Source organism: Emydura macquarii, unplaced genomic scaffold (assembly GCF_026122565.2).
Source record: "Emydura macquarii macquarii isolate MOO-44397 ecotype Brisbane River unplaced genomic scaffold, CSIRO-AGI_Emac_v2 contig_1676, whole genome shotgun sequence".
Lineage (NCBI taxonomy): Eukaryota > Metazoa > Chordata > Testudines > Chelidae > Emydura > Emydura macquarii.
The window spans coordinates 183,461-201,458 of record NW_027131813.1 but is presented as its reverse complement, the minus strand read 5'-3'; the positions used below and the strand labels follow the sequence as shown (position 1 = coordinate 201,458).

The 17,998-nt window shown below is 43.0% G+C and overlaps 1 protein-coding gene across 4 annotated transcripts in view; it reads left to right on the top strand.

Moving 5' to 3' along the window:
• The window catches only part of FBXO16 (F-box protein 16), a 40,286-nt gene that overhangs the window by 5,913 nt on the left and 16,375 nt on the right, over positions 1–17,998 (top strand). For 3 of the 4 annotated variants that reach the window (XM_067556179.1, XM_067556178.1, XM_067556180.1), the window contains exons 2-5: positions 2,451–2,581; positions 7,106–7,141; positions 14,824–15,030; positions 17,127–17,291. In XM_067556179.1, the coding sequence (XP_067412280.1) occupies positions 2,486–2,581; positions 7,106–7,141; positions 14,824–15,030; positions 17,127–17,291 (504 nt within the window). In that variant the 5' untranslated portion in view covers positions 2,451–2,485. Of the gene's footprint in view, positions 1–2,450; positions 2,582–5,654; positions 5,726–7,105; positions 7,142–14,823; positions 15,031–17,126; positions 17,292–17,998 lie in introns of those variants that run through there. The other variant, XM_067556181.1, reaches the window with a different exon arrangement.

Here is a 17,998-nt window from a genome sequence, read left to right as displayed (position 1 = left end):
TCAATGGGAGTCTTGACTGGATAAAGACTGCTAGACTGGGCTTTCTGTAAGGTTTGTCTTGTGAGCATCAGAGTGTGTTTTCAGCAGCAAAATGTTATACAAAGTTGTGTTTGCTATGGGCTTTGTAGTACTTGGAGGTATGGCAGGATAGCAATATATACTGTATCAAAGTTAACTTTTCTTTTGTTCCAGAAGTCTATTCATCTTGCCATCATGAGAGCTTTAAAATAAACTTGCTGAAGTATTTTCAGAACAGTCACCTAATAGCCATATTAAGGCTTCAGACGTTATTTAATGTCACTTCATTTAAAATAAATTATTCGATTTTTAGAATATTACAGTCGAAAACTCCAATCCTGCCACTGGCTCCATGGGGATGGGACCTTTATGTAGACCTACTGAAGCCTGTTACAGGATTGAGGATAAAGAAAAAGGCTTTCACATATTAATATTTGCATAAAGACACTACAATTTAGAACAGTAGAGATGACTTTTATTTGGTGGCACAAAAGAGAGAAGGAAAAAAATCCCAAACATTGTGCACTGGCACATTTGACCTCAGGTCTCCAATTGTTGTAAAGAAATCCTAATCCCATAAACCACAGAATCAATACAAACATCCAAAAACAAATCCACTAATATGCAGGTAGCTAGGAGCTTTCAGTCAATTCTAAACCATTTTGAATCTCATTCTGCTAGTCAAATGTAAAGGAAGCAAATGGACCCTTGGAGGACTGAGTATTGTATGCCCATCAAAATCAGGAAAGAGCCATTTTGTATCTTTTAAAATGATGTATAATCTAGTAGAAAAATAGCGCTAAAGGATCTTAGTATGTTTGTCTTTAAGGAGATTAAATCTTTGCAGCTTGTTTTCTCTGCAGTGTTAATCAGGGGCCTGAAAAAAAAATTATTTGCTTCCTGGTTTGTTGCAAAACCGCTTTTGATCCTTCACTGATCAAAAACAAGGAAAAGAGTTCAACATAATTCCTGACTGGAAAGACCCACTCGATTTATTTGTTAGTTATAGTAGCAGTAGTATGACAGCATCATACAGAGATCTAGTCAGGATTGAGGGTCCCATTGTGCTGGTTGCTGTAGATATAGAAAATAAAAAACAGTCTCTACCCCAGAAATTTTGCAGCCTAATGCCCTGATCCAGCCATGTACCTAAGCATATGCCTTAAATAGTCCCATTAAAGTAAATGAGACCACTCATATGCTTAAAATTAGCTATGTGCTTAAGAATCTTGCCGAGGTGGGGCCTAAATAGGCTTACTGTAGTTAGGAACAGCCCTATCAAAGGCTCACGTTTAGATGTGTATTGTTTCCTCCAAAAAAGCAGGTAATGATACAGAAGGATTTTCTCCTTCTGAGCCCTCTTTTAGCCACAGTATGTAGAGATTGGAGGCCCTTGATTTCTTTTCCAGCACCTTCAACCTGTGGGAAAGGTTAATGTTCTCCTGAACAAAGGTTTTGAATAACATTTTTAATTGTGTACCATCTGTCTTAAATTGATTTTTTTTCTTCAGGTAAATTGAAATTATTTTTTCTCATAAACTCCATAGAATCATCCTTAAAGATTAGATTCTCATAACCTTCACTAGGATGTGCAAGGAAATAAAAGAGGATTAAAGACACCCTGACTCCCTAGTTTGCCCCTGCTCTGATTGTGACTCTCTGAGATACAATTCTTTCTCTGATCTGCCCTAGGAGCAGAATGCTACAGTCTAATCCTAAGTGAGTTAAGACCTGATCAAAAGCCCATTTAAATTAATGAAAAGACTCTCATCAACTTCAGTGGACTTTGGATCAGGCATTTAGTGCATATAAATATTAAGGTGATGAGCACAGTATTAAAGCTAGATAGAGCTCTTTAAAAGTTTGTAGTGTTATATTGCATATACCCATGGGACTGAAACAAGCAAATTCATCCAAAAACCTTCAACCAATAACCCAAGCAGACAATCCAGAGACTCCATAAAATACACTAAGGACTTTACTGTTGCTTTGGATTTTACATGGAAGGTGCTCAAGTAGTACAGATAGATAGATATGCTTGATGCTGTGCATATTGATAAGCTCTGAATGGCCTGTAGGACTTCCACAGGGAAAATTTGAGCATCCAAGTGTTGTGATTCTTCTTCATTCAGCTTTGCCAACTGGATTTTATTGAAAAAGGTCTTCATATTCTTTTGTGTCTCTGTAAAGCTTATCATAAAAGCCTTTAAAATCACAGAATTGTACTTTTCCGTAAGAAATGTTAATTTTACTTTGCAGGATTCAAGTTTATAAGGAAAAGTTTTACTTGACTTACTGCTATACCATGGAATTTCTACATTCATTCTTGATAAAATTCATGGTTTTCATTAATATGTTGTGTTAGCATCTGCAATGGGGCATACAAAAATAATGCTGGTCTTTTATTCTAATCAATGTAACTTCTTCTGCAGAAAACATCAGAGTGGCCTGCAATCTCACAAGCCTGATGGCATTTGCACCTCCCAAAAACATAGATGGCCCCAAACTGCAAACCAAGATGAGCACATGGACACCCCTGAACCATCAGCTTATGAATGACAAGGTAAGCTGCCTCAGATACAGGCCAGATCCTGCTTCCCTTACTCATGTGAGGAGACTTTAATGCAAGTCAGTCATGAAGGGTTTAGTCCCATAGTTAGAAACCATCCTATTATTTAAAGGTAGATTTTTCTACTGTGAATGAGCCAAATCTTCAAGACCTTTATCTCATGGAAGTCTCTAGGAGTTTTGCCTGAGTAAGGAATGAGTAATACCTGTGTAAAGACTTGAGGATTTAGCCCAGTAATATTAATTTATGCAGTATTATGCATAAACTTAAAAATAGAATTCCCTTCTATTTCCTCTATTTTCTTGCCACTTGGGTTACTTTAAAACGACAAATGTCTTTGAATTGTTTGGTTAAAGGTGCTTGACTGACATCCTTAGAAACTGAAGTCTTCAGTTGAGCCACAGAACAAGTACAACACAGACTGGGGCAGTGAAAGTTTACCAAATGGCCAATATGCTTCATCTCAGACCAGAGAGGGTAGCTGATAGTGCGTGGCCACTCTGCTGAGATTACATAGAATCATAGAGTTGGAAGGGACCTCAGGAGGTCATCTAGTCCAATCTCCTGCTCAGAGCAGGACTACCTCAGCTAAATAATCCCAGCGAGGGTTTTGTCAAGCCGCAGCTTAAAAACCTCTAAAGATGGAGACTCCACCACCTCCCTAGGTAACCCATTCCAGTGCTTCACCACCCTCCTAGTGAAAAACTTTTTCCTAATGTCCAACCTAGACCTCCCCCACTGCAACTTGAGACCATTGCTCCTTGTTCTGTCATCTGCCACCACTGAGAACAGCCTAGCTCCATCCTCCCTGGAACTCCCTTTCAGGTAGTTAAAGGCTGCTATCAAATCTCCCCTCATTCTTCTCTTCTTCAGACTAAACAAGCCTAATTCCCTCATCCTCTCCTCATAAGTCTTGTGCTCCAGTCCCCTACTCATTTTTGTTGCCTCCGCTGGACTCTCTCCAACTTCTCCACATCCTTTTTGTAGTGGGGGGCCCAAAACTGGACACAATACTCCAAATACTCCAATGCCAAATAGAGGGGAATAATCACTTTCCGTGATCTGCTGGCAATGCTCCTACTAATGCAGCCCAATATGCTATTAGCCTTCTTGGCAACCAGGGCACACTGCTGATTCATATCCAGCTTCTTATCCACTGTTACCCCCAGGTCCTTTTCTGCAGAACTGCTGCCTAGCTCGTCGGTCCCCAGTCTGTAGCTGTGCATGGGATTCTTCTGTCCTAAGTGCAGGACTCTGCACTTGTCCTTGTTGTACCTCATCAGATTTATTTTGGCCCAATCCTCCAGTTTGTTTAGGTCCTTCTGTATCCTATCCCTACCTTCCAGGGTATCTACCACTCCCCCTAGCTTAGTGTCATCTGCAAACTTGCTGAGGGTACAATCTACTCCATCCTCCAGATCATTAATGAAGATGTTGAACAAAACCGGCCTCAGGAACGACCCCTGAGGCACTCCGCTTGTGACCGGCTGCCAGCTAGACATGGAGCCATTGATCACTACTCGTTGAGCCCTATGCTCTAGCCAGTTCTCTATCCATTTTATAGTCCATTCATCCAACCCATATTTCTTTAACTTGCTGAAAAGAATACTGTGAGAAACCGTATCAAACGCATTGCTAAAGTCAAGGTATATCACATCCACCGCTTTCCCCACATCCACAGAGCCCGTCACCTCTTCATAGAAAGCAATCAGGTTGGTCAGGCATGACTTTCCCTTGGTAAATCCATGTTGACTGTTCCTGATCACCTTCCTCTCTTCCAAAGTGCCTTAAAATGGATTCCTTGAGGACCAGCTCCATGATTTTTCCAGGGATTGAGGTGAGGTTGACCGGTCTGTAGTTCCCTGGATCCTCTTTTCTCCTTTTCTTGAAGATGGGCACTATATTTGCTTTTTTCCAGTCATCAGGAAAGGGTGCCAGATATGTTAAAGATCTCAGGGATATGTGCTCAGTTTATGAGTAAAAGAAGTTTTTTCATAATTTTTCATGATTTCAAAACCCTGTCTAGGATCTGCAAATGCAGCTGGACTCTCACACACATCCTCACCAGTAATATTTTTTCATCAGAATTTAGATAAGATTTCTCTTGATAATGTTCCAGGCAGGATTGAATCTAATATGCTCTCCCATACCTGTGCTGGTTCTGCAAGGCTAACAGGAGGAAAAATAGGGGAAAAAATATTTCTGACAGCTAAAACCAACAGATATTACTCTCAATACAAATAGGGAGCAGATCTATCAAGAGAGACGGCGCCATTTTTATATAGTCGTTTTTCTGATCATATCTGCACTTTTAAGAGGGATCTGAGTGAGGCGAGAAAGGGACTTCAAGTCATAAGAGGCAGAGTGGAAGAAGTCCTGAATGATAGAATCAAAGAAATGTGGGGCTGGAAGGAGCCTCGAGAGCTAAAGTGGAGAGAGATTGGAGAAGAGAAAAGAGATGCTTAGGAGGGTGATTTGTAGTAAAGGAGACAGTGAGGGGCAGGAGCAGTAGGAAGTCAGGTTTGAGCTTCTTCTCCTCTTCTTCAAGGCTTTGTATGACTCTGCTTTATTTTTACTCTGATGTGGAAGAGGAGGAGAAGCCAGAGGACTATTATACCGATTTTTGATAATTCTATTACTGATTAATTAATGTTTTGTTTCCAAATGCCTGGAGTAAGCAGAACTTCTTGGCAGAGTTGGCTCAGGTGTATTCATAAGACTTCTGAAAGCAAATATTGTATCTTTCTTTGATCAGAAGCCATTACCATTGCTTTCAGCTATGAAATAACTCCTCTGTTTCACTTAAATTCTCCACACCAAAACTTAGATCTTTGGCTATGTATCGCTTCCTTGTGGCAAATGTTTTCAAAGTGCAGCCAATAAAAGGCTTACTTGAGGGCCTCTTATTTTGCCAATTGCCTTTGGGCAAATAAAACCAAATAAATAATACCTGTAAACATACAAATAAAAAATGTCATTTTTCCATCCCTGCAGAGAAAGTCAGAGTTAGCGGATTAATCGGACTGACCCAAATGGCAACACTGATATTGTCTTTCTCTGCAGGAGCTTTTCTTGCTGGCTGCCAGAACAATAACATGTTTGGAGTTTGTAATGATGAATAATATTTTCCTCATTGTGGTTAGTAACTGTTTCAATGTGCACTTATGAGTTGGGTGTCTGAGTATCTCCTCTTTGATCCTTATGACAGAATAGCTACCGTATTCTACGCTTCCCAGTGTGCTCTCCTGAGTGAGGAAGGCCAGATACTGATGCTCTCAGTCTGTGTTCTAGTGGATGAATGCCCAGATGACAAAACCACCACAACACGTGGCAGTAATTGTCCCTCTGACTGGTGGTCTCTTCAGAGGCTGTGGCTGGCATGGGCCATGAAGACTGAACTCCTTTCTTACCCCTAAAAGTGGGCCCTCCAACTTAGTGTTGGAGCACATTGTCACTGCCATGTGGGGAAGTATGAACTGCTGCTACCCTGGCTGTAACTATTGAGCAGACAACGAGAGGTCTTTAACTGGAACTTCTCAGGAGCACTGTGTGTGGATCTCTTTTTGACTTCTATGGACTCTATATGGGTGTAAGAATTTCACTGCATGGACCAGATGGCAGGATCGGAGATTCATGTTTTACAGCAGTGGTTCCTAACCCTGTGGCCTGCGGGGTCTTTCAAAGTGGCCTGCTGCTCCCCTCCCACTGGCTGCAGAAGGGAGCCGCTGCCTCAGGACCCAGGCGGAGTGCATTGCCGCGGGGCTACAAGAGTGGTGCAGGCAGCTTGCTGCAGCCAAGGGATGAGAGATCAGCATTCCCCTCCCCTCCCCTGGCTGTAGCAGCGAGCATGGCAAAGCGCTCTGCCTAGGTCCCTAGGTGCTGGGGTCCCTGCTGGAGTCAGAGGGAGAGGAGCATTGATCTCCCATGCCCCTGGCTGCAGAAGGGAGCCACTGCCTAGGAACCCATCTGGCACATACGGGGCTACAGAATGCGTGCTGTTTCCCTGCTGCAGCCAGGGGGACGGCAGATCAGCAAGGAGGCAGCCTCCTCACTGAACTCCCTTCATGCTTGAGGAGGGGCGGGACTCTAAAAATCAGGGCCTTCCAGTTTGCGAACCACCATGACTTAAGGTGCCTGGCCATGTGCTTCAGTGTGCAGTGACAGTCACTCGTCTACACTAGTGCTTTGTCTGTGAGTGTGTGACACAGTGTGAGTAATTTGTAGGTGTAAAATAGTGACTGTAAAAATGAGCACAGTAGCATCAAAATGTTTACTGTAAATATGTAGTGCTTTGCAGTCCTTAATGGTGTGTACATCAATATGTTTTTTATGAGTTGATAAACTGGTGGCCCTTCAGAGTTGTAAAAATGATATTTGTGGCCCTCGAGCCAAAAAGGTTGGAAGCCACTGTTTTACAGATATGTAGATCCTTTTTCAAACTGGATTTTTTTTTCCTGGGACATACTGAATCACCTCTATGTGTTCTATTTTATTTGCGTCTGTGATTTTTTTAAACAGGTATTTGAAGAAAGAAGATCCCTGCTTGGAAAATGGGTAAGGTTTTCTCTTTAAATGTATGTGTTGATTTTAGAACTAATGAAGAGATGACCAGGATGCGAATTTTAAACACATTCCATATTTCAAATAATGAGACTAGTTTTCAGGATGTACATGTCAGAGACAGACAGACAGACAGACTGTACTGTTGAACCTCAGGTGAAAAATAAAGTGGCAGATTCATTCCTGGTATAACTTTGGTTATACATGAACTTAAGAAATCTGGTCCAGTTTTTAGAATGACTTGTAATGGGATGGGAAGCCCAAAGAAAAGTCTATGAAGAAGTCTTCAGTGAAGATGCCTGATGTTTAGATACTGCTATCAAAGGCCAGGAAGGCTTTAACACTGGAAATAGATAATGAGTGTGATTCATCCAAGATACTTACATGCCCCTGTTACCAGAGTACCTCTCAATCTTTTAATGTTATCTTCACAAGATGCTGGTGAGGCAGGGCAGTGATATGATCCCCATTTTACAGATGTGGAACTGAGGCACAGAGAGACTAAATAAGTTGCCCAAGGTCACACAGTCTGTAGCGGAGCAGGTAACTGAACCCTGCTCCCCCCAAGTCCCACACTAGCGCTGTAGCCACTGGAGCATCCTTCCTGTCCCATAAGGCAAAATCAAATAAATGGAACATTTATGGGAGAGCACCTGTAACATTCATCCTGTTCTAGATGAGCAGAAATAAATACACAAGAAAGGAGCATTCAGTGAGAATGAACTGAGTTATGTATTTTTGTCATCCTCAATTGTAACTGCATGGTGAAGTACCATTCAACACTTTCAAAATGTAGCCAGAAGAATAGGTATCAAGTACATGACCCCATAGATATACAAGTCAAATAGAAGCATAAAAATAATAATGATGCTTATCTCCACTGTGTTGTGATCCCCGATATTTGCATAATAACACTGTTTGAACAGCGTTGCTAATTATATAAGTTTAAAAGGTCACAGGTATTAAAATCCTTTTTGAATAAGTTGGTCTGTTAAGGACAAATATTTTGTATTTAAGTTCATTGTGACTATTCACAAGTACAGGAAACATGCCTTGTGTAGCTATTTGGCACATGTGTGTTTAGATCATAAAAATGTGCTTCAATTTCAGAAAATAAATTAAGTGCTGATTGTACACAAATACTTGTTTGCACCGTAGTTCAACAATTGCCAGGCTCAAAAATTGAATCTTGAAAATTGCAGTTTATGTTTTAAAAGGTTCCCAGAAAATCTGAAAGGAAAAGTACAAACTGGTTGGCACATGGGTTAGTAGCCACTGGCTGTAAAAGTTGAAAAACTGAAACAGCAATCCCCTCCGTGCAAAATGCAGTGCAATCTTCTGAAGGGTTAAGGGTCTGACCCTGCAAACAGTATGTCAGGGCAAGTCTACACTAGAAGCGCTACAGCAGCGGAGCTGCACCCATGCAGCTGCGCTGCTGTAGTGCATCTGATGAAGACGCTGTATGCTGACCAGAGAGCACTCTCTGGTCTGCATAATTACTCCACCTCCGTGGGAGGCGGAAACTATGTCGGCAGGAGAGCATCTCCCATTGGCATAGCACCAGTATGGACAGTGCTTAGGTCACTGTAACTTGCGTTGCTCAGGAGGGTGTCTTTTTCACACCCTTGAGCAACGTAAGTTAGATCGACTTAAGCAGTAGTGTAGACCTAGAATCATAGAATATTAGAGTTGGAAGGGACCTCAGAGGTCATCTAGTCCGACCCCCTGCTCAAAGCAGGACTAGCCTCAGCTAAATCATCCCAGCCAGGGCTTTGTCAAGCCCCAGCTTAAAAACCTCTAAAGATGGAGATTCCACCACCTCCCTAGGTAACCCAGTCCAGTGCTTCACCACCCTCCTAGTGAAAAACTTTTTCCTAATGTCCAACCTAGACCTCCCCCACTGCAACTTGAGACCGTTGCTCCTTGTTCTGTCATCTGCCACCATCGAGAACAGTCTAGCCCCATCCTCCTTGGAACCCCCTTTCAGGTAGTTAAAGGCTGCTATCAAATCCCCCTCATTCTTCTCTTTTGCAGACTAAACAAGCCCAGTTCCCTCAGCCTCTCCTCATAAGTCTTGTGCTCCAGCCCCCTAATCATTTTTGTTGCCCTCTGCTGGACTCTCTCCAACTTCTCCACATCCTTTTTGTAGTGGGGGGCCCAAAACTGGACACAATACTCCAAATGCGGCCTCACCAATGCCGAATAGAGGGGAATAATCACTTCCCGCGACCTGCTGGCAATGCTCCTCCTAATGCAGCCCAATATGCTATTAGCCTTCTTGACAACCAGGGCACCTGCCCTCAGTAACTTTGCTTATGTGCTTAGTTCCTTTGGTCTTGATTCTCCAGCATCTTTGAACAACATTTACACGTGTGAAAAGTGAGTGTAAAGCACAAAATGCTATACCCCTTCTCTGCTCACCGCACTAGGACACATGGGAGGTGTGATTGGAGTACTTTGGGTTTGGGGAGGAGACCTGGCCATAATGCACTGGGCTCTGATTATTCCATGCTGGAAAGCTCCATGGGAAGTCTTGATAGCACAGCAATAGTCTCCAGCCCCTTCCAGAATTCAGAAAGCACCTTTTCCCCCCTTTCAAGGTATGCCTACACTGCATTTAAAAGCAAATATACCCAATGGCTGGTGATGGGACACTAGATGGGGAAGGCTCTGAGTTACTACAGAGAATTCTGCCCCGGTGTTTAGCTGTTGGGTCTTGCTGAAATACGCAGGGTCCAACTGACCCACCATATTTGAGGTTGGGAAGGAATTTTCCCCTGGGTCAGATTGGCAGAAATGGGGTGGGGAGGTTTTTGCTTTCCTCTGCAGCATGGGGCACGGGTCACTTGCAGGTTTAAACTAATGCAAAATGGTGGAGCCTCTGTAACTTGAAGTCTTTAAATCATGATTTGAGGACTTCAGTGGCTCAGCCAGTGTTTAGCGGTCTAGTCCAGGAGTAGGTGGGTATGATGGGATCCCTGGGGCACAACTTGGAACTGAGGGATCACTGTGCCCCCTTAACTCTCCAGCCTGGGCTGTCTCTCATAAAGCTATGCCAGTGACAAGCAGCCAACCCCTCCAGCTGCTGTGATCACTCAGCCACCAGCAAGTGGAGACAACACCCAACTAAATTGCATGAATTCTCTCCAAGCCGCTCATTAATTATACAGAGAGAGGCAGCTGCCAGTCACTCAACCCCCAACCTTGCACCCCAGAAATATACCGTCTTACACTGCTCAAGACTCGTTAGGCAGTGCAAGCTCATTAATTAGTTTGCCACTCCAACAAAGGGTAGTGAACATGCAGCAGCCTTGTTAACCTGAGCTGAGATTCCCCAAGCACATAAACCAAAAACACACTGTTTTAGGTAAAATATAAAACTGATTTACTAACTACAGAAAGATAGATTTTAAGTGATTATAAGTGGTAGGCATAGAGACCAAAATTGGTTACATAAGAAATAAAAATAAATTCACAGTTGAAATTCTACAGACTAAGCAAGATTTGAATCAAACAGTTTCTCACCCTAATAGATGTTCCTGGCTGCTCACAGTTCTTAATAGAATCATAGAATATTAGAGTTGGCAGGGACCTCAGGAGGTCATCTAGTCCAACCCCCTGCTCAAAGCAGAACTAACTTCAGCTATATCATCCCAGCCAGGGCTTTGTCAAGCCTCAGCTTAAAAACCTCTAAGGATGGAGATTCCACCACCTCCCTAGGTAACCCATTCCGGTGCTTCACCACCCTCCTAGTGAAAAACTTTTTCCTAATGTCCAACCTAGACCTCCCGCCCTGCAACTTGAGACCCTTCAGCCTGGCACCAATTTACCCAGTTCAAAACCTTTGTCTTCCAGATGATCTTCCAGGTTTTGAGATGGGGGAGAAGAGAGGCCAAGTGATGATGTCACTGTCCCTCTTTTATCCTTTCTTCCAGCTGTAGAAAGATCCTTGCTGTGACATGGGTTTGGCCACCCTCATTGCATACGTGCCCTCTGAGGAGTCTCTGGGATGGCCACGGGCAGACTGGATTCCCCTTAATGGGGCATCAACACACGTCTGGCTTGTCCTGATGTAGATTTGTCTTACTAGTGCTCCTTTGTTGCCACTGAAAGGCTGGCTGTAGGCGTCTCCCAACCTCCTAACCTATTTCAGTAACACAAACATAACAAAACTTCATAGCTTCACATTCACTGATAGTACACACAATTCAACAGGATATTAATGATCAGCAAATTAAGACTTCTTAAATGATACCTTAAGGCATACTTTGTACAAAACAGATCAGAGTGGTGAATATGGGGGTTCCTGGGTGCTATTTTGAGGCACACAATGTCATAGTGAGAGAGGTTCTGTGGCCTGCAATGTGCAGGTTGGACTAGATGATCATGATGGTCCCTTCCAGCCTTAAAGTCTATGAGTCTTTACAGTGGGGTGGAGTGGGGGCAGTTGGCACAGGAGATGAGAGAGTTTGTCTCTGCTAGATATCCATCTGTAGAGAGTTCCCCTGCACAAGGGATTCAGTACTGGCCATTTGTGGCCATTGTGCACCATTCATGTGGCCCAGTGGCCAGAGAATCCATTCATAGGTTTACTGAGTGCCTGGATGCATGTGTGCATGTGACTCTAACTTAATGATACTCAGACCTCAGTGGCTCAGTAATAATTAAATCACACAGTGTTTTAATATCACGTACTGCAAAGAGCCGCAGGAGACACATTAAAGAGCCACTTGTGGCTCCTGAGCCTCAGTCTGAGTATTACTGTTCTAACTCTTCTGAGCATGTATGTCATGTTGTCATGTGCATGTGATCAGGTCTGCCTCTAGTGGTTAGCCTGAGAACTGTAACAGCCTGCTACTGGAAAGGAGTTCTCCTTCAGCTCAATCAGGGGAAAGAGAGAGAGAGACTCTTCTGTTTGGTGCTGAAGGTCATCGGTGCTATGGCTGTTGATGTGCTGTGGTATTTGTATGCGTGCAGAATTACAGACTGAGAGCTGTACATTCACTAGTGCAACATGCAGTATAACCTTATATCACACAGTCCTTCTGCAGTCATTGCTCTCAAGTGCTCGGAAGAAGACGCAGAAAAGGAAAAATGTTCTTAGCAGAAAAGTGATAGAGAAGGTGTGGCACTCCACAAAGATAAATCCAGTTAAACTGGTTGGATTAATGTAATCAGATGTAAGGGGAGGAGCTGTGGTGGAAGGTAAGCCAACATAGGGAGCACACAGCTTCTTTTTCCAAGGTGATATAGCAGCAGCAGCAAAGCAATTAAGCATGCTTTGTCTCTTTTTTTTTTTTTTTTAGGATTAACAAGTATAACATAACCCTACATCTTGTTACCTTCCACCACAGCTTTTTGATACTCCCCTGAAATTAATGCTGACCATATTGCATTAATTTCAGGGGAGTATCCATTTAAAACGCAAGCACAGATGTTTGCTGGCAAATCCATCAACAAAGCAGTTAGGACAACTGGGAGTACTGAAGTTATGCTTTATTCCAAATATTATGAGAGAATGTGAAGAGTGAATTAGGAGCAAACTTTCTGATCCATTATAGAATGAGCTAAATTTGTTCTGATCACTTCAAACCAAGCTGCTGGTATGAAAGACAATAAACTAGTTAGCTCTTTGTCTTTATTATTTATATTGAATAGAAATTTGCCTTTGGGAATTGTCATTGATTGGCAGTTTTATCATCTACTTGGACATGTTTTTATAGGACCAAATTGTGAGGTCCTTCTTCAGTTTTTACTTAATACTCTGGTAAACTCTCACTAGAGTTAAAGGTGATATGCAAAGGGGGAAAATGGGTTTGTTTCCTGCTTTGCTTCTTTATGACGAACAAAAAAGTCTTAAAATTTGGGAGTTTTTTCTGCTTGTTTTGTGCCTTATTTTGGAGCTCTCAGAAATGCAAATTCTGCCCTTTTATGGTTTGGCTGAAGGACTTGTTGGAGAGCTTATAGACGTGCTTGTGAAAAGGGCTAGACCAATTGTATCTTTAACAAAGGTATCTCTTTTGCCAACTGATTCTCATATAGTTGAATTAAATAAATATTAAAAACAATCAAACAATAGTTTTAAACAGTCTGAAGATAAATAGTTTTCCTTCTAAATTAATCAGGTTTCACCTGCATGGTGTCGCTAATATCAGAATCCCACCAGTTCTCCATAGAATCTTCAAAAAAAAAAAACAAAAAACAAAAAACAACCAGGGTAGAAGAGATCTGAATTTCTAATACAAAAAAACAGACAAAAAATAGGAAATTCAGTCTTTCTTTATCCATCATAAAGAAACAGAAAAGGGAACAAACCTATTATTTATCTCCTTGGAGATCGCCTTTATGTGAGAACTTCAAATTCCCATTGAAGTTAAGTAAACTAAGAAAAGACCTTGGGATTTGTCCCATAGAGAATATGTCCTCATATATGTCCTCAGTGATTTGGATAACAGATGTTATTTCTACTGAAGAGCAGGACTGAATGATAATCAATTTAAAAGCTGGTAAGAAGCATTTCAGCCCTGGAATAAAGTCTTTAATTACTGCATTTCTAGTGATCACAAGCTCCTATGGGATTCCCATTGGTCCCAATTGCTTGTGGAATGGTCTTCTTACACGTTTTCTAACCTCTGGCACTTTTTGCTCTGCCCTTTTGTATGGGGCTGGGCTGACCTTGAATTTTCTGACATGAAGTGCAAGGATTGCCTGTGATTGGGTCATTCCCCCCATGAGGTTCCTGCTATGCTCTCCTTTTCCATCCTTTACTACTTACAAAAATAAAAACAAACTTTGTTGCTGGTGCTGCACTCACTCTATCTACACATCCATACCCAGCTTTGCTTATGTACAGTCTCACTCTACTGCTCTTTAGTCTATATCAATGCATACGTGGTTGATTGATTACCGAAATTTGCACTTCTTCCCACAGGTGAGGCCAGAACTTTTTAACCCACTCCTTTCACATCTGTCATAGGCATGTTGTCGTGGAGGTGCTGAGGAGAGGAAGGATTGCCTAATGGTTAAGTTGCTAGCTGGAGATGTGGGTTCAAGTCCCTGCTCTGCCCCAGAATTTCTATGTGACCTTGAGCAAGTCATTTAGTCCAGGATCCTCAAATATATTTAGGCACCTAACTCCCATCGATTTCAATGGAAGTTAGGAACCTGAATACCTTTGAGGATCTGGGCATTAGTTTCTCTGTGCTTCAGTTCCCCATAAGTAAAATGGGGATAATAGTATTTCCCTACTGCACACGGGGTATAGAGATTGTGAGGTTCTTAGATACAACAGTAATGGGGCCCAGACAGATATAGAGAGAGTAGCAGTGAACTTATTCTCGTTTAAACACTAGATAATTGAATATTTTAACTTCCATGAATAGTCCAAGTGAAGTTAACACCCAGGGCTACTGATGGGAATAAAGAGTCTTATGCACACAAGTGTTTCCAGGATTGGGCCCTTGAAGATGGATCTTTAAAGATGTTAAGTCACATGTTGCATACATTTGCAGTTTCTTTTAATCTGGCTTTTGTCTGTGATTTCCACATCCTTTGCCCTGGAATGATTCACCAGAAGCAATAGCATATGTACTTGTCTTTACCTTGCCTTGAATATTAATCTTATTTTTAGCAAGCTGTATATCAGGTGCCACAAAACCTGCAGTTCCCTTTTTCAGTTTGACAAGTGGACAGATGGTCAGCGACGAAGGATCCTGACAGACTTGTTAGAACGCTGCTCCCTGTCACAGCAGAAATTCTGTTCTAAGCAGCTGCAGGAGCGAGTTCCAGTTGAAGCCCTGGATTTCACCACAAAGCTTCCCAGAGTGTTGTCTTTATACATCTTTTCTTTCCTGGACCCCAGGAGTCTCTGTCGATGTGCACAGGTAAAAAGCAGCACATATTTGAAATATAAAAGCTACATTCAAGTTAGCTGAGAGGACCTGTAAGGAAGCACCTGATTTTTACAGTATATTTGTGTCAGTGTCCTTCATAACAGTGCAAGAGACTCTTTATAAGTGCCAATGTGGAGGGAATTATTTGGCCATAGAATCTAGTGCACAGAATTATTGCAAGATCAGCAGTTCCCAAACTGAGGGTGGTGACCCCAAGTGGGGTCGCTTCATCAGCAGATGGGGTCATGGCAATCCTGAGGATGCCATTTTACAAAATGGCCTCCCCCATACAACATGACTTCACACGCACCGTGTGCGCGAGGTCACATCGCACCGGGGGCAGCTATTTTGCTCTACAAAACAGCGCCTCCATGCAGCATGACCTTGCACGTACCGTATGTGTGTGAGGTCATGCAATCCAGAAGACACCATTTTGTGAAGCAAAATGGCCGCCTCCTTGCAGCGTGACCTTGCATGTACAGTGCGTGTGAGCTCACACTGCAGGGAAGCCACCATTTTTAAATGGCAACTTCCATGCTGTCTGGAGTAGTGGGAAACAACACATCTGAAAATGGGGTCACGCAGGGAAAATGTTTGGGAACTGCTGGGCTGGATGATCTATATCACAAACATGACCTATGAGGAAAGATTGAAAAAATTGGGTTTGTTTAGTCTGGAGAAGAGCAGACTGAGGAGGGACATAACAGTTTTCAAATTCATAAAAGGTTGCTACAAAAGGAGAGAGAAAAAATGTTCTTGGCAACCTCTGAGGACAGGACAAGAAGCAATGGACTTAAATTGCAGCAAGGGCAGTTTTGGCTGGACATTAGGAAAAAATTTCTAACTGTCTGGGTAGTTAAGCACTGGAATAAATTGCCTAGGGAGGTTGTGGAATCACCATCATTGGAGATTTTTGAGAGCAGGTTAGACAGACATCTGTCAGGGATGGTGTAGATAATACTTTGTTCTGCCTTGAGTGCAGGGAACTGGACTAGAAGACCTCTCAAGATCCCTTCCAGTCCTACAATTCTACGATTTAAGACAGTGTAAACATTGCGGCCAAGATTTTCAAAATTGACTAGTGATTTTTGGGTGCCTCCATTTTCAGGTATCCAACTTGTGGCACTTTAAAGGGACTGATTTTCTGAAGGTGAGGGCCTGGTACTTTTTGAAAATCAGGCCCTTTGAGTCACCTCAAGTTGGGCATCCAAAATCACTAGCTGCTTTTGAAAATCTTGGCCTGTTGTATTTTAAAAGATACTGTACAAAATGCTTTAAAAACTCTTTGAAATGCATGTATTATGGTGCATGCTGGCTTTGGGGGAGCAGAAATGCTCATGGTGGGGCTTCTGAATAAGATGCTATGTGCCAGGGTCTGTCAGGACTCTACGTCGTCCATGCGCAGCCAGGAGGAAGATAGTTTTGGAAATGACTTACTCAGAAAGGAGGGCTTTGCTAGTATCAGTGGTGTTACTGGACAGTAAGTAAGTTAATGGAGCATTTAGCCTTGAAGACATGCCATGTGGAACATAAATTCCTGGGGAGGTATACAGCAGCACGCCGCCCTGACAAAAAACCTTCAGAACTGGCCAGTCTGACTTGGGGGTTTTGTTTTTTAAGATAGCAAATAATGAAGGATTTGTTCAGGCTGGAGTCTGTTTACATGGTGCCAATGCAGGGATGTTTCCTTAGACAAATTGGTATCTTCTCTCCTGTCCAGTAACCTCTGAGGCAGTGTGAGGTTCACCCCTATACAGAGGGCCAGCGCAAGGCCTCTGCCTCACATAAATGCCACTTAAACCCCATTGGCATGGCCCATGTGTCTCATACACGCCTTTGTATGCATCAGGCACATGGGCCATGCCAGATGAACTTAAGTGGGATGTAAGCAGGGACTGGGGCTGGCCGTCTGCATAGGGGTGAGTTACACCCTCAGTCAACAGTTCCTGATCATGTAAATGAAATGCCTTGCTGGGTTCCAAGAACTGTGGTCTACTCTTGCGACTGGTTGACATGGTGGGGCTCGCAGTCTGCTTGACGTTACATGAGAGTGTAAGCTGAAACAGCTATGCCTTTGGCATTCACAGGTGAGCTGGCACTGGAAGTATTTGACAGAGCTGGACCAGCTCTGGATGCTTAAGTGCCTGCGTTTTGGCTGGTACATCAACTTCTCTCCGACCCCGTTTGAGCAGGGAATCTGGAAGAAACACTACATTGAGATGGTGAAGGAGCTTCACGTGACAAGGCCGAAGGTATTCCTGTCGCTTTGGAAAACATGGAGTGGTAGCAGAGAAGATCTGAGCGTCCAGGTTGCTTCTTTTGGTTTGCCTCTCACTGGACGATATCACGCTAGTCAAACCACAAGAGGATTTGCTATTTAAAATGACTGCTTGGTGCTCTCTAGGAGAGCCTGATCTTGTCCATTACCATGCAATTTGCTGCTCCATTCTCTCATCCTTGTGGGAAGGCATGTCAAGCTCTTACTAGCAAAGAGGGAAAATTCGTCCCATTGACACCCATCCCCAATGTTTCCCACTGCTCCCCTTCATCTGCCCTTTAGGATAATGTTGTGAAGATTCCCTCTTCTGCAGTTTGGGCTCTGCGCCCCTCCCCATGGTCCCCTTCTCTGATTTGGGTCTCCCCACAGCAGAGGGAGGGAGAAGAGATCCCAGCATCACTTCCTCCAATCAGCTAATCTCTGCGGATGGGGGCAATGATCTGAATCAAGTTTCCTCCAAGGCTTCATAGGAGATTGGGGTGTGGAAAAACAAAATGCCTGTACATTGGCCTTCTCTTTGGATGGGGAGATGGAGACACTCTCTCTCTCTCTCTCTCTCTCCAGATGCTGTGTGTCATTAGATATCCCCACCCTCATGTCATTTGACAACACCCTCATATCCCTCCCCCCAAGCTGGCAGGTCTGTCAGCTGAGAGGCCGTGCATTCCCCAATAGTATTTT